Source organism: Schistocerca nitens, chromosome 1 (genome assembly GCF_023898315.1).
Source record: "Schistocerca nitens isolate TAMUIC-IGC-003100 chromosome 1, iqSchNite1.1, whole genome shotgun sequence".
Taxonomy (NCBI): domain Eukaryota; kingdom Metazoa; phylum Arthropoda; class Insecta; order Orthoptera; family Acrididae; genus Schistocerca; species Schistocerca nitens.
Genome location: NC_064614.1, coordinates 407,870,395 through 407,892,363, shown reverse-complemented (window position 1 = coordinate 407,892,363; position 21,969 = coordinate 407,870,395). Strand labels below are relative to the sequence as shown.

Here is a 21,969-nt window from a genome sequence, read left to right as displayed (position 1 = left end):
AGATCCTGCATTTTCTGCAGAGGAGACAGGCTCCACAGGAGCAGACAGTACTTGGTGTACCTTTGGTACCAGTACCACAGGTACATGGCTCTCGGGAGCTATTCCAACAAAACAACTTGCAACAGCTGCCAATCATTTGACAGAAGTCAAGGCGATTTCTGGCTGCTTCCCAATCTCAACCAACTCGTTCCATTTTCGAGAACAGAATTCAGTGTGTGGCTCCAGTTTAGCTGGTGTGGTGTATTACAGGACAGTGAACAAATAACTTTAATGATATTTCTATTAAGGCAACAGAAAAGCCCTTGGTAAAAATTACTAATTTCATAAAACATTTTGAGGTTAATTATAGTTATTAGCAAACTCAAAAATAGAGTGAATTTGCAAAAAATATATTTAGTATGTACTTCTCTTTAAGAGAAAACTAGATGCAATACAATATGGTAGTTGGAATGTTTGCTTGAGTAAATAAATCACAAATTCCGATTTACTAAATATTAGATTATGCACAGGACAAAGACAGCTTCAGAAAATTCTCAAAATTGCACATTTATTTGTGTTGATATCCAATGAAATTTGAGGGGAACCCATTCTTTGGAAGTAAGTGTTAACTACAAATGCTGGTTCACTATCAAATAAGTTATGTATTCCAAACACTTGTACCAGTAACTTTTGAAAATATAGTTTTGTAAACATCAAAAAATTCTCATAAATGACTATTTGTCCTGTAATTGTGCCATGAAATTAGAGAATGTTGTTTTCAATGAAGGTAGGCCTACTGTTCTCAAAAATTGTAAAATAACACAAATAAGTTTAAGTCTACGAGTGACAATAACAGTTTGAGTTTACTGCAGCACTTGTGGATGTTTGAAATTTCACAATATATCACAATACAAACAGATATGGATACAATCAATTAAAGATTATGTGGAAGCAATGCAAACAGGTTACTATGGGACTCTAGAATTTAAAATTGGCACACAGATCTTGTACATGCGGTCTTACACAAAGGAAAATTATAAAGTCGTCTTTTATGTATAAATAAATCTGTGAATTGCACAGATTTTTCACTTAGCTCTTTCTGAGCCAACTAGGTAACTATTAGCATGAAAACTATAAAAGCAGCTTCTCTCTATAAATATGTAATGTGATATGAATATACTGTTTTTATTCTGTCTTGGGTTTTTCAATGTATAACTTGACTTTCCTACTAAATCACCAAACAATTTTTGTTAACTTACATAAACAGAAGAATTGTCACATTTCACTGAGCTGACAATGTCTATAGTCTCTCGGCTGGGTCTGTCCTTGAAACTGATGTTCCTTTAAATTAATGTTAACTAGCGCAGGATGCTATGATTCCATATGTTAGCCACAATTGCTGCCCAGTACTTGTCGTAAGTGAACAGTTACTTTTACTTACCACCCTCATTTCCAGAAATTATTTTGTATCGAACTGCTCCATTAACTCCCTCATCAGGGTCCTCTGCATGGCACTTCACAATTGGTGGTGGTGGCTGGAGTGGTAGGTTATCCACTATCAGTGCTGGGTAATTTCTCTGACTGAATACTGGTGGGTTATCATTTTCATCAAGTAGTTTAATGTAGACCTGAAATTAATTATTAGCAAAAACAGGATTTTTACCAAGTTTTTTTATGTGCGCCCTAAACTGATTAAAGACAATGGTAAAAAACCAAACATGTTACACGTAAAATAAACATATACAAAATATAGCAAATGAGAACTCGAGTGAAATATCCATCTCTTGTTAAAATTTTAACAACAATACAAAGTTAAATTGTATTATAAGATTAACACCAGTATTCCCGCATGTTGAAGTATAAGATGCTGCTTCAACTAGTGTGTAGACTTGACTTTAACATGTAGAAACTTTGTGATTTGTATTGTTGCTTTACTTCAGGCAAGCAAAGAAGACTTGGCAAATTATAACACCCTGTTTAATTTACATATTGTTCCTAATTCAGAATGAGATTGATGTCATTTGTCTACTGAATTAGAGCTGGAATAAAATTAGAGTCACTCGCGGTTCACATAAAAAAAGCCTGTATATAAAAATTGTTTCAGCTTGCACAATGCAGTAAGTTTCACATTAGTTCCAAATATCCAAATCGCCATATTTTGAACACCAACAAATAATCAGAGTTACCAACAGGTGCAACATCAATAGTGTATTTACCGTCTCTGGGATACCATATGTTCGGTTGCATAGGAAAATGTTTCCCGGTGAGAAATAAACAGCGAGGCTGACAAATAGTATTATTTTTCAGATTTAGGGAGACATTTGCAGGAAAACTTGAATTATGTGATGGAAGTAATCACATTGGCCTGCAAAAGTCTTCAAAAATTGTATGTAATCAGATTATGCTCACAAATAATTATTTAATTTGATTATCCCATAATTATATGAAACCACTCTCACAACTTTAGAAATATGCACTCAATTCAGTTTTAAAGCTAGACAATACTAATTCTTACAAAATTGAATATTTTTAGTATTACCAGAATTAACAGTAAAAAATTCATTATCTAACTTCTAATATGGTTTTCTGAAGACCGTGAGATGTACAAAGGCTGGAATTTAACTGAATGAGGTTTGTGTTAGTTGTCAAATATAACTGGCAGCTGCATGATGTAGCATAGGTTCTATAGACCAAATGCGGATTACAGTGATTCCACTAATGTTGATCTGAGGTTCTAAGGAATGTTATGAAATTTTGGTTGTCCTTAAACTCCTCCAGAACACAATTGTCATTTGAGGCATAGGATCAATCCATTTCAAATCACTCAAAATAAATAAAATTTTTTGCCTATCATTTTTTATCTTCCTGATTATTTTATCATTGACTTCCTGTAGGTAGACGGTCACAAAACACTGTTTGAAAATTTTTTTAAACCCATAGTTTTTTTCTGGCAGCTATTTTCAAAATGGCTGTTGCACACATTTTAATGGAAAAACGGGGTTTGAGGAAAGTTTAATTGCCAAGTTATTTTAAAAGATATCAGAATAATTAAAAAGCCAGTGTCTTCAGCATGAAATGAAGTGCAGGCATACATTAAAAAAAAAAAAAAATTACTGTGCAAGAGTGTCAGCCAAACTCTTTCTGTAAAGACTCAGAAAACATAAACCAATCATTACTTTTTAAAGCCATAAATTTTTATGAAGGAAGAGAGACTCACAATAATATGTTATTTCTGTGTTGAGTACTTACATAAGTACCTGAGGTATAAGTTTTAGTCCTGAGATGCACTCCTGTTTTTTCTAGAGCTTTTCAGAAATGGCTGAAAACCTTTCAGTGTCAATTTCCACAGGTCAATATCTAAAAAGATGCTGCATGAAAACAAGTGAAAATTTTACAGAACGTTCTTTATACTCACAGGAATATCTCACAAAAAATTTTGACTGAGACTCACCTACATTGAGAATTTCAGTAAAAATGCAACCTATCTACATGCTTGTTCGAAGCCAAGTTAGCAAACAAAGGCTTGAAATTGGTTGAATGATGTTTTAATCATTGCATACAATAAATCATCAAATATTCCTAGTTTCAAACAACAAAAGGCAGTAATAACATTAGGTAGGAGTTCTAATTCTTAAACTTAACTTGCCAACACATTAGTTGTACTACACTTGCATACAGTGTACACACAATGATGTTTCTCTATATGTTTAGATTTAAACTTTAGTTGTAACTACTTGCCAGGTGGAATTTTCATTAGAGAATTATACAAACATGATATTTTATTGCATAGTTTATCAGTTATTTGTGTGTTCTACCAGACAGTGTTGTGAGTTCCAATGCAGTCAATTTTTGTGCTATTTTTTTGCAGGCATCCAAGTCAGTGAAGAAGTCAACGAGAGTTTTGCAAGTGTAGACTTTAATTCTCCCACTGGCAATAACACATTGTTCAAGTATTAAGTATGAGCTGTTTTGAGGGTACACTAACAAGTGAATAATGCCCTAAATAACACAAGGAAGAAGTGCCTCAAGACATGCCTGTTGAATAGCAATGTCTGCTAAAATTAAGCATTTCGAAAGAAATTACTAATATTTGCTATTACCACAAAGATAAATATTTAGATAAATACAACCACATTTTTGGGGAAAAAATGTTTTGACCCATTTGGTACTAAAAAAATTTAAAATAGGTGTGCATAAAATACTAGTTTAACAACTTCCAAGAATAAAAATGTGGAGATTAACCTAATTTCTGGACAAGCTCTGTGTCCAACTTATGCATAAAAAATATTTGTAGAAGAACCAGTTGAAGAAGTGACAGTGTTGAAAATGACATTGAATTTCTTCCTAGGCCTTTTGAATTAGTTGAGGGTAACCCACTGCATCAAGTAAAATCCATTTGTGAAACTTTGGAATTATCTCCTTAGTGTAAAATAACAAAGCTTAACACAGAACAGCAACTGTCAGCTCTACAAAGAAAACTTGATGAAATCACAAGTGCAGTTAAGCAAAAATTGCAAGAATCTTTTCCTGATGATACAGAAGCTCAGAATCAAAACAGTACAGGAAATATACAAAGTGAGTATGATGTATTTATTACCAAAATCAAAGAAAAATTCAAAATTTCTAGTAAAGATGACAAAATTAAGGTAAGTAGCCTCTTGCTACGATCATGGTCAAAGAAAAAGGTAACTGAGAAATTTGGTTTATATGAATACATGGTGAAGTTAACCAGGCAGCCAGTAAAGGATCAAGGTATCTTACCACATTTTTCAAAAAGGGAAGGTGTCAAAAATACATGAAGTTGTTATTAATTGCGTTAAAGATTTTTATGAGGATGATGAAAATAGTCATTTATGTCCTGGTAAAAAGGTGTGTGTTTCAACTGTATTTAACAGTGTTAATTTGCAGAAGCAGGAAAGGTTAATTCTTCTCTCGCTGAATGAGCTAGATAGACTCTACAAACAGAAATACCCAGGGCACGACACTGTCCACTCTGTGTTTTGTGTTCTAGGATCAAACTGGCGTCTTCTTCCAGATTCACCAGGAACTCACAGTGTATGCGTCTGCAAGCATCATCAAAACACAGAGCTTATGATAGGAGGAGGAAAGCTTAATGCAAACTATAAAGGCATGATAGCTTCCAGAGTACGTGACATTAATACTGAAAAATGTATGGTTGACCTTTGTGCAGAATGTCCTGGACCAGATACTCTGCTTGATGTCTTAGAAAAGGAACATGACATCTTGCCTGATGAAATAATTTTAAAACAATGGGTACAAACCAATAGAGCTCATTACAGAGGTAATGCCCAGTGCTGTATTTTTATATTCTGTTGTTGATAACCTGGTACTTTTCAATTCCCATCACTTTATCTCGAAAGCTCAAGTCCATTATTTCAAGAAAATGAAAGAAAACCTGAAAGAAACCTACTGTTTGGTGATTGGTGATTTTGCGGAAAACTATACCTTTAACATTACAGGATGAACTGGACTAATACACAAGTGACACTGCATCCATTTGGCATCTACTTTAAAAGAGAAAACAAAGTATGTTGCAAATCTATATGTGTAATAGTGGGCACCTTGTTCACCATACCATGACAGTGTACACATTTCAGCAGCACCTCATTAGGGAAATTATGGATATCATATGTAATGTTGAAATGGATGTAATGTCAAAATGGTCATTAAATTTAGCAATGGTGCAAGCAGCCAGTACAAAAAATATGAGAAACTTCATTTATGTTTGACAACACATAAATGATTTTGGTTTACTAGTAGTGTGCTTCATCACATGGAGAGAATTCTTCCAATGGGATAGGTGGAACAACAAAACAAGATGTTACAAGAACTTCGCTTCAAAGACTTTACACAGAATGGATCCTGACTCCAAAAAATATGCTCAAATATTGTCAACAGCTTATTACTCAAGTTAAATATATATTTGTTTCTTTACCTGAAATTGAACAAATCAAAACAAAACTGACTCAGAGATTTGAATGCTGTTTACCAGTTAAAGGAAAAAAAAAGCTATCACAGATATTTCCCCATTAGTGGTAATCAAATAAGGTGTACTGTTACTTCAAAAGGCACAAACTTTGATAATTATCAAACTTCAATACTTTCTACAAACATATCATCTTTCACAAATAATGACTTTGTTGTTTGTATGGAGAAGTGGTGGCTTGGAATAATTGAAGACAAAAGTGAAGGTAACAGTGATGTTTTGGTGCATTTCTTTCACCCTTCTGGATCAAAATCTTTCTTTCAACTTTCCAAAAAATATACCGCTTTGATGCCTGCAAAGAAAATAGTGCAAAAAGTGACTCCACTGGAACTCATAATAGTATCTAGTAGAACACACAATATAACTAATAAAGTATGCAATAAAATATCGTGTTTGTATAATTCTCTAATGAAAATTCCACCTGGCAAGTAGTTACAACTAGAGCTTCAATCTAAACATATGGAGAAACATTATTGTGTGTATACTGTATGCAAGTGTAGTACAACAAATGTATTGGTAAGTTAAGTTTAAGAATTAGAACTCCTACCTATTGTTATCACTGCCTGTTGTTATTTGAAACTAGGAATATTTGATCATTTATTGTATACAATGATTAAAACATCATTCAACCAATTTCAAGCCTTTGTTTGCTAATTTGACTTTGAACAAGTGTGTAAAAAGGTTGCGTTTTTACTGAAATTCAATGTCCTATTAGTCTCAATGTAGGTGAGTCTCAGTCAAATTTTTTTGTGAGATATTCCTATGAGTATATAGACCATTCTGTAAAATTTTCACTTGTTTTTATGCAGCCTCTTTTTAGATATTGACCTGTGAAAATTGGCATTGAAAGGTTTTCGGTCATTTCTGAAAAGCGCATCTCAGGACTAAAACTTATACCTCAGGTGCTTATGTAAGTACTCAACACAGAAATAACATATTATTAGTGAGTCTCGCTTCCTTCATATAAATGTATGGCTTTAAAAAGTAACGATTGATAAATGTTTTCCGAGTCTTTACAGAGAGAGTTTGACTGACAATCTTGTATGGTAATATTTTTTATTTTTATTTTTATTTTTTTTCTGAGATCTTTTAAAATAGCTTGGCAATTAAACTTTCCTCAAACCATGTTTTCCATTAAAATTTGTCCAACCACCATTTTAAAAATGGCTGCCAGAAAAAAAACTATGACTTATAAAATTTTTTCAAACAGTGTTTTGTGGCTGTCTGCCTACAATAAAAAAAATCAGGAAAATCAAAAATGTTGAGCAACATTTCCTGGGTGATTTCAAATGTATTGACCTGATAGCAAGTTGGATAGCTCAATTTACCACAGTTCACGCCTTAAATAAATAATTTTTTTGCAATTTATTTCGGTATAAATATGCAACCATTAACTTTTTTGGATTTTTGACACGGTTTATTGTACTATTAATTAATTTTTTATCTACTGCAGGATCATCATCAAATGGAAGAGTTAGAGGATCATTATATCATGGACCAAGTATAGCTAGACGCTGTTGAGGTGGTGCTGGTAAAAATGACGGAAATTTAGCTGTCAGTAACGAAATGTTTATGGAATGGTAAAATTATGTTTTGGGTACTTATAGAGCACTACATAATGATATTCATAGAAAATCTGTTCCCAAATGTACAGTCTCAGGCAATACACACAAATAAACACAGTGTTTCTCTGCACTCAGTTTGACTATTCACAAAGGGTAATCACGGGATGTAATTACAAAGAACATCAATATGATAGACATCACACTTTGCTGCATTGTGATCTTTGGCTTGAGATGAATTGTGTATATATATATATATATATATATATATATATATATATATATATATATATATATATATATATACACTCCTGGAAATGGAAAAAAGAACACATTGACACCGGTGTGTCAGACCCACCATACTTGCTCCGGACACTGCGAGAGGGCTGTACAAGCAATGATCACACGCACGGCACAGCGGACACACCAGGAACCGCGGTGTTGGCCGTCGAATGGCGCTAGCTGCGCAGCATTTGTGCACCGCCGCCGTCAGTGTCTGCCAGTTTGCCGTGGCATACGGAGCTCCATCGCAGTCTTTAACACTGGTAGCATGCCGCGACAGCGTGGACGTGAACCGTATGTGCAGTTGACGGACTTTGAGCGAGGGCGTATAGTGGGCATGCGGGAGGCCGGGTGGACGTACCGCCGAATTGCTCAACACGTGGGGCGTGAGGTCTCCACAGTACATCGATGTTGTCGCCAGTGGTCGGCGGAAGGTGGACGTGCCCGTCGACCTGGGACCGGACCGCAGCGACGCACGGATGCACGCCAAGACCGTAGGATCCTACGCAGTGCCGTAGGGGACCGCACCGCCACTTCCCAGCAAATTAGGGACACTGTTGCTCCTGGGGTATCGGCGAGGACCATTCGCAACCGTCTCCATGAAGCTGGGCTACGGTCCCGCACACCGTTAGGCCGTCTTCCGCTCACGCCCCAACATCGTGCAGCCCGCCTCCAGTGGTGTCGCGACAGGCGTGAATGGAGGGACGAATGGAGACGTGTCGTCTTCAGCGATAAGAGTCGCTTCTGCCTTGGTGCCAATGATGGTCGTATGCGTGTTTGGCGCCGTGCAGGTGAGCGCCACAATCAGGACTGCATACGACCGAGGCACACAGGGCCAACACCCGGCATCATGGTGTGGGGAGCGATCTCCTACACTGGCCGTACACCACTGGTGATCGTTGAGGGGACACTGAATAGTGCACGGTACATCCAAACCGTCATCGAACCCATCGTTCTACCATTCCTAGACCGGCAAGGGAACTTGCTGTTCCAACAGGACAATGCACGTCCGCATGTATCCCGTGCCACCCAACGTGCTCTAGAAGGTGTAAGTCAACTACCCTGGCCAGCAAGATCTCCGGATCTGTCCCCCATTGAGCATGTTTGGGACTGGATGAAGCGTCGTCTCACGCGGTCTGCACGTCCAGCACGAACGCTGGTCCAACTGAGGCGCCAGGTGGAAATGGCATGGCAAGCCGTTCCACAGGACTACATCCAGCATCTCTACGATCGTCTCCATGGGAGAATAGCAGCCTGCATTGCTGCGAAAGGTGGATATACACTGTACTAGTGCCGACATTGTGCATGCTCTGTTGCCTGTGTCTATGTGCCTGTGGTTCTGTCAGTGTGATCATGTGATGTATCTGACCCCAGGAATGTGTCAATAAAGTTTCCCCTTCCTGGGACAATGAATTCACGGTGTTCTTATTTCAATTTCCAGGAGTGTATATATATATATATATATATATATATATATATATATATATATATATATATATATATATATATATATATAGGTAATTAATTTAACTGACTTGTCCTAGCTGCAGCAGAGTTCTTATATTGGCAGTGTATGTGTAATATGGATTATACAAAAGATAAATACAGTGATATACTTGCTATGTGGTTAAAGAGTGTCTGAGTTAGAGAATGTCATAGTTGTTCCGCGGGAATATAATTTATGCAGGAGTATGAATATGTCTCACTATTCTCTTTTTTGGTGTTTTGGTGTCAGGATATCTTACAAATTATGGAAGAAATGGTTCTACATTGATCTAGCTTGTATGTTAAGGATTTTTTATACAATTCTAACTTGTGAGCATAAATCTGTAAGTGTTCAAGGAGATCCCTCTGCAACCCTTTGTCAGCAACAAACAGCAAAAAAGATTGTCACTGATATTACTAAAAGAGTGTTCACAAGGAGCAATATGTGATGCAAGGCTGGAGTTACTTATATGTTTTAGTCACGAGGAGCAATATGTGATGCAAAGCTGGAGTTATTTATATTTTTTAGTTTTACTGCATCCATACATTCTTTGTGGAAGTTTGTAGTTTCTCCCTATTTGTGCCATGTAGAAGCAATTACAGGAACATGTGCCAGACTTTTGACGCCAATCTCCAGCAGATTTATTATTGTGAACATTTTATTTTGTAGTTCCTTTTTTGTTAGGAAGGTCATTTTTATGTTATATGGTTGGAATGGATTTGCAAAGTTATAAGATACTTTGGCAAAGAACAGAAGACTGGTTAATTTTAGGATTTCTTTTTTAGCTTGTAATAGTGATGGTGGTTGCTTAAATTTCCTTTGGAGTTTTTCAGCTAGGGTGTTTATACCCAAATAAATAACAAATTTAAATCACAGCTGCAGTTCATCATCCATAGTGGATATACTAAATCTTTTTTTTAAATTCCAGTATACCCATTATCCATGCCAAGTATATACAAAATTGCCCACTTCTTATTCATGCAGCATTTCATTAAAGTTAATTATTCACAGTATAGTTTACCTATTGCTGATGACAATAGTATATTTAGTTCACAAAGAAACATTTTATTGTGGGTGCGTTTACTCAGCCACGAGGTTCTGAATGATAAACTTATTGTGAGGGTGAGAAGAGACAAAAGGCATCAATGTCAAAGACAGAACATTGATAAGCACTGCACCTGCTTGAATATTATAAGGAACATATCTAAAAGTAAAAATGGATTAAAGGAAAAAGAAAAATGGAAAGTGTAAATAGTACTGTACTTATTGAACAGAAATAAAAGGGAAAGAGAGAGAGAGTGAATCAAAAATTTAAAAAATTGTGGTAGGTTGGTTCCCATTTCCACAGTTCAGGGAAAATAAGGTCTCTTGAGTCATACTGTACATCACACTTAGCAACTGGCCAATGGATATGAGCAAGATGGACATTTTGTCCATTCATGCATTAAGCCAGTTTAGTAGTGGTCATTATTAGATAAAAAGTGATGCAGTGAATACATGCCAACTCTACAACAAAGTAAACTGCTAGAAGTGGAGCCATAGTGTGTGGATGCATGGTGCATGTTTTATGGTGGGAATGATTGGTCTAGTAGAAACCTTTCAAGAGGGATAATGGCCTGGGGATGTCATAGGATCTGTGAGTGATACAAGGTGATATTACTTTCTTAAATTGTCATCTTGTCTCTCTACTTTTTCTTTCTTCCTCTTCTTTGATTGCATTATCTTTCCACTTTACATTTCTTTTCTTCTTTTAATTTTTCTTTACTTTTCACTCTTTCGCTAATATCATCTCTTAACTAAAGTTGGCTCAGTGCTTACCATATACTCAGGGCCATTTTGAGAACATTTTCCCACATAACTGACATATCATTTGAGTTCCACCTCTCTACCCATCTTTCATACATTACTTGCAGTTCTTTGCACTGTTGGTAATATCTTGAGGAAAAAAGCATGATGATGCCAGTCTCAGCCTGGTACTCCAAGTGGCTGCTTTTGTTGCTTGAGCCTTAAACCATCATAGTATATACTGTCTTTGACATCCTGCTCTTTCTCTGACACATTTTCATTCATATTTGCTTTCTTTTGTTCTCACAGCAGGTAGGTTCTCCGCAACTTAGGGTCTGAGTGATATGTCCTGCCCCCAACAAATCTCTCTTTCTCCATAAAGAAGGAATATGAGGATTGCCCAGGAAGTAATGCACTGCATTTTTTTCTTCAACATTTCTTTACTGAACATTACACACATGAAAGAATGGTGTTTTCTCTACACATCCTATTTTTCCAAGTAATGTCCATCCCATTCTGTGTCATTCCTCCAGCACAAAACAAGGGCGTGTATGCCCTGTCGGTACCAGTCCTTGTCCTCGTGGTGGAGCCAGTGCTTCACTGTGTGAATCACCGACTCATCATCCTCAAAATGTCTTCCATGAATGACACGAATGGCCAAGTCATAATGCCTCTGTCTCTTCATGAATGGCCATGTCAGCTCGCTGCAACATGTCAGGTGTGACAGCCGTGAATGTTCCCCCCAACTGCTGCTAATTGTGGAGCTCTGCTGAACCACCTTCTGATGACCTCACCCTCCGTGCCCAGTGACTAACTGTACTTGTGTTGACAGCAGATGCTCCATAGATTTTGCACAAGCATTTATGAATATTCTCCAATTTCTTTCTCTGCAGTGAGAAATTCAATGACGGTACATTGCTTGTAACGTACATCATCTTCAGATGCCATTTTGAAACTGTCCTGCATCTATGCTATCTGACAGAAGAGACGGAAACTTGGTGTGCTCACTCAGGAAACTTCAAACAATCCATACGTAACATTTCCCATTCATAGCATTGTTTTCGACTGCCGGGGGGGGGGGGTGCGGTGCATTACTTTCTAGGCAACCCTCATATACAGCTGTGAAGTCTAGGATTATTATTCTCTGCTCTATGTGTTTATATTGGCAATATTAAGAATTCTGTATCTTGGTACTGGTAATTCTTTCTGCCTTTTTATAATTTTGCCAATTTTTTCAACACTTTTTTTTTACATCCAATATAACAGAAATCTGCCAGAACAATGGCGCATGGTGTTCCACAATACTAGCACAGTCACTGATAATGATGCTATTAGTCCAATCACAACACACTTTCAGCATAGCAACATGAAATTCTATACAAATTTCTTCATTCAAGAAATTCTGCTAACGTCTGTCTAAAACTGATCACTATCCATTTCAATGTGTGTGACTTACTGAATGGGTTAAGTATCACTGTTATCAAATGTCTGAGATTATCATAATATTTTAACTTTAAATATTTATCCTCTTAAATATTTATTTCTTTTTTCATTTCTTTTTTTTTTTCATTGTTGATTACTGGTCCAACCAAGTACAAGAACTAAACTCATTCACAGATGAAACTGACGATAAATGAACTACTGACTCTAATACAGAATAAAATTGTGCAGTGAACAGTTAAGGAGATAAATGCGTTATGTCAAATCAACATATTTAAAGAGGAATCTGAAATGTATATTTAAAATAACAGTTAGTATGCAGCACATAACAATTTAAATCAAGCAGAGCACAATTTAAATCAAGCAGAGCACAAGTTCATATAAAGTTTTATTGTAAATGAAAGTATAGTAATATCTAAGATGGATAGTGTCAATTATTTTTATTTTGATGTCCTCAACATACCATTCATTGTCAGCAAATATAGACCCATTGTTTCCTGTTAGATACAAAGTGTTAAAAGTGTGACTACCAGTGCAGTACTTCAGTCTGTGTGTAGTACACTGAGGTGTCAAGTCATGGGATAGCGATATGCACATATACAGATCGCAATAGCATTATGTATACAATGTATAAAAGGACAGTGGATTTACGGAGCTGTCATTTGTACTCAGGTGACTCATGTGAAAAGGTTTCCAACATGATTACGGGCACATGACAGGAATTAATAGATTTGAACATGGAATGGTAGTTGGAGCTAGATGCATGGAACATTCCATTTTGGAAATGGTTAGGGAATTCCATATTCTGAAGTCCACAGTGTTAAGAGTACGCCAAATTTCAGACATTACCTCCCACAATGAACAAAGCAGTGGCTGAGGGCCTTTACTTAACGACTGTGAGCAGCGGTGTTTGCATAGAGTTGTCAGTGCTAACAGACAAGCAATGCTGTGTGAAATAACTGCAGAAATCAATGTGGGATGATGAACATATCCATTAGGACAGTGCAGCAAAATTTGGCACTAATGAGCTATGGCTGCGGATTACCAACACCAGTGCCTTTGCTAATGCACAACATCACCTGCAGCTCCTCTTCTGTGTTCGTGACCATATCAGTTGGACCCTAGATGACTGGAAAATTGTGTCCAGGTCAGATAAGTCACAACTTCAGTTGGTAAGAGCCGATGGTAGGGTTCAAGTGTGGCGCAGAACCCATGAAGCCATGGACCCAAGTTGTGAACAAGGCACTATCCATAATGGTGTGAGCTGTATTCACATGGAATGGACTGGGTCCTCTGGTCCACCTGAACCGATCATTGACTGAAAATGGTTATGTTTGACTACTTGGAGACCATTTTCAGCCATTCGTGGACTTCACGTCCCCTAACAGGAACGGGAATTTTTATGGATGACAATGGGCTATGTCACCATGCCACAATTGTTCACACCTGGCTTGAAGAACATTCTAGACAATTTGAAGGAATGATATGGCCAACCAGGTCATCTCACCTGAATCCCATCAAACATTTGTGGGACAGAATCAAGAGGTCAGTTCATGCACAAAATCATGCACTGACAACACTTTGATAATTACAGATGCCTATGGTGTCAGCTTGGCTCAGTATTTCTGCAAGACTTCCAATGTCTCATTGAGTCCATGCCAGGTTGACCTGCTGCACTACACCAGATAAAAGAAGGTCCGACATGACATTATGAGTATCCCATAACTTCTGTCTCCTTAGTGTATGTGCAACACAATGCTTTCGTGAAGTGAGGTTGTGAATTGTCTACACTCCTGGAAATTGAAATAAGAACACCGTGAATTCATTGTCCCAGGAAGGGGAAACTTTATTGACACATTCCTGGGGTCAGATACATCACATGATCACACTGACAGAACCACAGGCACATAGACACAGGCAACAGAGCATGCACAATGTCGGCACTAGTACAGTGTATATCCACCTTTCGCAGCAATGCAGGCTGCTATTCTCCCATGGAGACGATCGTAGAGATGCTGGATGTAGTCCTGTGGAACGGTTTGCCATGCCATTTCCACCTGGCGCCTCAGTTGGACCAGCGTTCGTGCTGGACGTGCGGACCGCGTGAGACGACGCTTCATCCAGTCCCAAACATGCTCAATGGGGGACAGATCCGGAGATCTTGCTGGCCAGGGTAGTTGACTTACACCTTCTAGAGCACGTTGGGTGGCACGGGATACATGCAGACGTGCATTGTCCTGTTGGAACAGCAAGTTCCCTTGCCGGTCTAGGAATGGTAGAACGATGGGTTCGATGACGGTTTGGATGTACCGTGCACTATTCAGTGTCCCCTCGACGATCACCAGTAGTGTACGGCCAGTGTAGGAGATCGCTCCCCACACCATGATGCCGGGTGTTGGCCCTGTGTGCCTCGGTCGTATGCAGTCCTGATTGTGGCGCTCACCTGCACGGCGCCAAACACGCATACGACCATCATTGGCACCAAGGCAGAAGCGACTCTCATCGCTGAAGACGACACGTCTCCATTCGTCCCTCCATTCACGCCTGTCGCGACACCACTGGAGGCGGGCTGCACGATGTTGGGGCGTGAGCGGAAGACGGCCTAACGGTGTGCGGGACCGTAGCCCAGCTTCATGGAGACGGTTGCGAATGGTCCTCGCCGATACCTCAGGAGCAACAGTGTCCCTAATTTGCTGGGAAGTGGCGGTGCGGTCCCCTACGGCACTGCGTAGGATCCTACGGTCTTGGCGTGCATCCGTGCGTCGCTGCGGTCCGGTCCCAGGTCGACGGGCACGTGCACCTTCCGCCGACCACTGGCGACAACATCGATGTACTGTGGAGACCTCACGCCCCACGTGTTGAGCAATTCGGCGGTACGTCCACCCGGTCTCCCGCATGCCCACTATACGCCCTCGCTCAAAGTCCATCAACTGCACATACGGTTCACGTCCACGCTGTCGCGGCATGCTACCAGTGTTAAAGACTGCGATGGAGCTCCGTATGCCACGGCAAACTGGCTGACACTGACGGCGGCGGTGCACAAATGCTGCGCAGCTAGCGCCATTCGACGGCCAACACCGCGGTTCCTGGTGTGTCCGCTGTGCCGTGCGTGTGATCATTGCTTGTACAGCCCTCTCGCAGTGTCCGGAGCAAGTATGGTGGGTCTGACACACCGGTGTCAATGTGTTCTTTTTTCCATTTCCAGGAGTGTATTTGTCTACTACTTATTGTATATACTTTATGCATGCATGGACTTATCTCTGTATTTTAAGAGCATCAACGTTTCTCCCACATGTTGAAAAATGTGTATTATGTGCATTGTATATACAATGTTGTACATAAAAGTGTGTTAAAAACTTTGTTTAAACATTTTTATTGCTGATTGTACAACATCTTAAGCACTGCCCTCCAAAGTAGTCCCCTCCACTGGTAATAAACAATTCCCAACATTTCTTCATTTTTGGAAATCCTCTGGGGTGCACTTTCTGGGATAGCATACAGGTCTCTTGTTGCATCATCCTGAATCTATGGTTTGGAAACAATTTACTTTCAACTTGGTTTTACATCAGAGAAACAAGAAAAAGTACAGTGGTGCTAGGTCCAAAGAATAGGGTGGGTGGGGCACAATGAGAGTCTGATCCTTTGCCTGATAGCTATGTACAAGAAGTAATTCATGAATCAGCATGTTCTCATGATGCAACATTCAAGACCGGCTTTTCCACAATTCAGGTCTCTTACTGCACACAACACCCCTCAAATGAGCTACCAGTTCTTGATGCATGCTTGACTAAGCAATCAAAATGTGTCTGTAAAAGTTTGGTCATGTTTGTAGCAAAACTTCACACACACACACACACACACACACACATTGTTCTTCGAGCTCTTTCACTCTCACTTTGTCACTAATTCAAGGAACAGCTTGAGCACGTACTCAATTCAGTGGCTGTAGCTAAGCACTAATGGTCACAATGAAATTAAGATAATCACAGTTCGTTGTCAAAACCTGTTTCTAGGCATGCTTAGTAGCCACAGCACTCTCTTTATGCTAGTTGATGCCCTATTTCAGAGTTTCAGTCTTTTTTAAAACACAACTCACACTTTGGAAAATCCAGGATGGAATGTAACAATACCAGAGAAGGAAAGTAGCTACTCGCCATATAGCGGAGATGCTGAGTCACGATTGGCACAATAAAAACATTCACACAATCATAGCCATTAAGGCCTTTTTGTCAGCAGTAGTCACACACATACACACAAGCACACACACACTCACACAAATGCAACTTGCACACACGTCTGCAGTCTCAGAGAGCTGAAACTACACTGTGAGCAGCAGCACCAGTGCATGATGGGAGTGGCGACTGGGTGGGGATATGGAGGAAGCACTGAAATGATGGCTGTGTAGTGCTGAAATGGGAACAGGGAGGGGGCTGGATCGGTGAGGACAATGACTAACGAAGGTTGAGGACAGGAGGGTTACAGGAACGTAGGATGTTTTGCAGGGAAAGTTCCCACCTGCAATTCAGAAAAGCTGTTGTTTGTGGGCAGGATCCATATGGCACAGGGAAGCAGTCATTGAGATTAGGGGTATCGTGTTCTCTTCTCCATGACCAACTATATCCTCACCCACAATTACTTCTCCTTTGAAGGCATTACCTACAAACAAATCCGTGGTACGGCTATGGGCACCTGCACGGCTCCATCCTATGCTAACCTATTCATGGGCCATCTAGAGGAATCCTTCCTAAAAACCCAGAATCCTAAACCCCTCACCTGGTTCAGATTCATTGATGACATCTTTGCTATCTGGATTGAAGGTGAGGACACCTTATTCACATTCCTCCAGATCCTCAACAACTTCTCCCCCATTTGCTTCACCTGGTCCTACTCAACCCAACAAGCCACTTTCTAGATGTTGACCTCCGCCTCAGAGATGGCTACATCAGTACCTCCGTCCATATCAAACCTACTAACCACCAGCAATACCTCCACTTCGGCAGCTGCCACCCATTCCATACCAAGAAGTCCCTTTTGTAGAGCCTAGCCACCCGTGGTCGTCGCATCAGCACTGACGAGCAGTCCTTCTCCAAAATACCGAGTGTCTCACTGAAGCCTTCACTGACTGTAATTATCCTCCCATCCTTCTACAAAAACAAATCTCCCATGCCTTATCTTTCCAGACTCCCACCACCTCCCAAAGTCCCACAGTCCAGCCACAGAGGAGCATTCCCCTCATAACTCAGTACCATCCGGGACTGGAGCAACTGAATTACATTCTCCACCAGGGTTTCAATTACCTCTCGTCGTGCCCTGAAATGAGAAATGTCCTACCCACTATCCTTCCCACTCCTCCTACTGCGGTAGTCCACCGTCCACCGAACCTACACAATATACTCATCCATCCTTACACAACCCCTGCTCCCAATCCCTTACCTCATGGCTCATACCCCTCTAATAGACTAGATGCAAGACCTGCTCTATACATCCTCCTACCACCACCTACTCCAGTCTGGTCACTAACATCACCCATCCCATCAAAGGCAGGGCTACCTGTGAAACCAGTCATGTGATTTACAAGCTAAGCTGCAACCACTGTGCTGCATTATATGTAGGCAAGACAAGCAACAAGGTATCTGTCCGCATACATGGCCACCGACAAACTGTGGCCAAAAGACAAGTGGACCACCCTGTTGCTGAACATGCTGCCAAACATGATACCCCTCTTCTCAATGACTGCTTCACAGCCTGTGCCATATGGATCCTTCCCACCAACACCAGCTTTTCTGAAATGTGCAGGTGGGAACTTTCCCTGCAATACATCCTATGTTCCCATAACCCTCCTGGCCTCAACCTTCGTCAGTCAATGTCCTCGCCCATCCAGCCCCCTCCTTGTTCCCATTCCAGCACTACACAGCTGTCATTTCACCACCCCACCCAGTCTTTTAATTTATTTTTATTTTTATTTCTCTCCTTTCCACTACTTACCCCCTCCCCCTTCCGCACCTTCACTCCTGCCCTCCGTCCAAACTGCAACACTTCACTGTCCGCCACTCCCACCATACTATCCCTCCCCCTCCCCATCCCACCCCAGCCTCCTCCATATCCTTACCCAGTCGCCACTCCCATCATGCACTGGTGCTGCTACTCACAGTGTAGTTTCAGCTCTCTGAGACTGCAGACGTATGTGCAAGTTGCATTTGTGTGAGTGTGTGTGTGCATATGTGTATGTGTGTCTACTGCTGACAAATGCCTTAATGCCTGAAAGCTACGACTGACAAGGGAACCTCCCCATCGCACCCCCCTCTTATTTAGTTATAAGTTGGCACAGTGGATAGGCCTCGAAAAACTGAACACAGATCAATCGAGAAAACAGGAAGAAGTTGTGTGAAACTATGAAAAAAATAAGCAAAATATACAAACTGAGTAGTCCATGCGCAACATAGGCAACATACAGGACAACTGTGAGCTGAGGAGCGACATGGTCCCGCGGTTAGCGTGAGCAGCTACGGAGTGAGAGGTCCTTGGTTCAAGTCTTCGCTCGAGTGAAAAGTTTTATTTTTTTATTTTCAGACAATTATCAAAGTTCAGGCACTCACACATAATCAACTTCGCTCTCCAAAATTCCAGGACATGTTCAGATTTACTTGGACATATGCAGGATTTGACAGTCTGCACAAGGAAAAATTTGAAAACGTTAAAAACCGTTAAAAATATATGTTTTGACATAGCACAGGGAAAACTGTGTGACTGTGAAACTGTTGCATTCATTTGTTGCAGTTTATGTGACACACACTTATGTTTTCATCACTTTTTTTTGGGAGTGATTATCACATCCACAAGAGAACCTAAGTCGGGCAAGGTAAAACCCATTCGTCAAGTGTTCAAGTTAGGTGGGTGGACCACGTATTCGTGTCATATGACACACATGCCGTTACCAGTGTTGTATAGAATATATCAGACGTGTTTTCCTGTGGAGGAATCGGTTTACCTATGACATTGCGATCAAATGTTTTCGATTCCCATTGGAGAGGCACGTCCTTTCGTCTACTAATCGCACGGTTTTGCAGTGCGGTCACAAAACACAGACACTAAACTTATTACAGTGAACAGAAACGTCAATGAACGAACGGACAGATCATAATTTTGCGAAAAAAAACTTTTCACTCGAGGGAAGACTTGAACCGAGGACTTCTCGTTTCGCAGCTGCTCACGTTAACCACGGGACCATGACGCTCCTGAGCCTACATTGTCCTTGATGTTGCATATCTTACACATGGACTACTCAGTTTGTATATTTTGCTTATTTTTTTCATAGTTCCACACAACTTCTTCCTGTTTTCTCGATTGATCTGTGTTCAGTTTTTCAAGGCCTATCCACTGTGCCAACTTATAACTAAATCTGAGGGGGGTGCAATGGGGAGGTTCCCTTGTGAGTAAATCTTTTTATTGTGCCTATCACGACTCAGCATCTCTGCTATATGGTGAGTAGCAACTTTCCTTCTCTGGTATTGTTACAACTCATACTTTATCTTTTATATCTATAAATTTGTGCTTATCAAACAGTCCTGACTACATTGTTGAAAAATCTTTCATCTTAATGGGCCAATTCAGAATAAACAAATGAAAATCACAAATGATGGCAAAATAATTTAAATGGAAAGACAAAAAAATCTTCTCAAGAAGCAGTGGCAAAACACACACATAAAAGATGTTTATAATTAGACATACATTTGGAGCTAGTGGCTCCTTCTTCAGGCAGAAGGGTTTAAGGGGAAGGAAGATGGGTGAAGGAAAAGGACTGGAGAGGTCTAGGAAAAGGGGTACATTTCAGGAAAGCCACCCAGAACAATGGGTCAGGGAAGACTTATTGTATGGGATGAGAAGGAAAGACGAGAGTTGGGGGGAGGGTGGTTTATTTTCTGAAAGGTTGATTAGAAAGACACCATGAGGAGGACCAAAAAAGTGATGGGAGATACTATGAGGGAACCACAGAGAAGAGAGGAAGGAAATCAGAATATGTATTTAAAGAAGGAGAGGAGTGGCAGTGATCCAGACAATGATTGAGGCCCTTGATTGACCAGCATGACACAGGAAGATGTAAGTGGATAATAAAGAAGAAATAGAAATACAAATAATTTTTCATGTCACTCACTGGAACTGCAACAGTTCTCCTCTGATCTGGTGGGGCGCTGTCACTGGCTATAACCTGCACTGTAACCCTGGGCAGCGTCTCACGATCTAGCAACTGAGGATTTGCCACTGTGATCTCACCAGTCTCCTGACCCACTTTGAAATCAGCACTGTGTTCACCTGCCAGACTGTATGTCACTCTTCCAAATACACCTTCATCACCATCTTTTGCTGTGACTGTGATGACATGAGTACCAGTAGGCGAGTTCTCCAGCACCTCTGCCTCGTATGAAGTCTGTTGGAAATAACAAACAGAAACAATTACGAAATTTTTTCTGTTGTCTTATTATGTGCACACAGATTGTTTTACAGGAAAATGTCTAGGACATCAGGATATAATTTACAAGTTCATAAAATAATAAAGCACATGGAGAGCTGTTACTCTCACAGATTTATTTCAGCTAATAGAGAAAACTTTGCATGCTGACAGGAGCACATTGATGGGCATCAATAGTTTTTATTACTTCACTTTTTTCCCCACTGGCACAGTAGGACTAACAGGGGATATTGAGGATATATAGAAAAAGGTGGCACGAAAGGTAACAGGTTTGTTTGACCTGTGGAAGAGTGTCACAGAGATGTTGAAAGAACTGAACTGACAGACCCTTGAAGACAGACATAAACTATCTCAAGAAAGCCTACTTATGTAGTTTCAAGGCCCAACTTTAAACGATGATTCTAGGGATTTCTTATATGATGATTCTAGGAATTTATTATATCGTTCCCATAGGGATCATGATGACACGGTTAGATTAATTAGGAAGGAAGAAAGGAAGATTGGGTTTAATATCCGATAGACATTGAGGTCATTAGAGATGGAGCGCAAGCTTGGATTGCATCAAGGATGTGGAAGGAAGTCAGCCGTGTCCTTTCAAAGGAACCATCCTGGCATTTGCCTGGATTGATTTAGTGAAATCATGAAAGACCTACATCTAGATGGCTGGGCATGAGTTTGAACCATCATTAACCTGAGTAAGAGTTCAATGTGCTAACAACTGCACCACCTCACTCAGATTAATCATGGAGGCATTTAAAAAGTCATTCTTCCCATGCTCCATAGTTGAATGGTACGAGAAAAAGCCTTAATAGCTGGTACAATAGGATGTACCCACTGCTATGCACTTTACAGTGGTTTGTAGAGTATGGAGGTAGATGTAGATGTAGTAGATAAATAACTTATTTCCAGAACCTAACACGAAACATAAATGTCAAATCATAATAAATTGCAGGAAGCCTGA

The 21,969-nt window shown here is 40.0% G+C and overlaps 1 protein-coding gene across 1 annotated transcript in view; it reads right to left on the bottom strand.

The window, feature by feature from the left end:
* The window catches only part of LOC126249607 (cadherin-87A), a 782,263-nt gene that overhangs the window by 98,465 nt on the left and 661,829 nt on the right, over positions 1–21,969 (bottom strand). Inside the window, exons 24-25 of the mRNA XM_049951276.1 lie at positions 20,694–20,966; positions 1,421–1,607 (exon numbers count right to left, since the gene is read on the bottom strand). Of these exons, the coding sequence (XP_049807233.1) occupies positions 1,421–1,607; positions 20,694–20,966 (460 nt within the window). The remainder of the gene's footprint in view (positions 1–1,420; positions 1,608–20,693; positions 20,967–21,969) is intronic.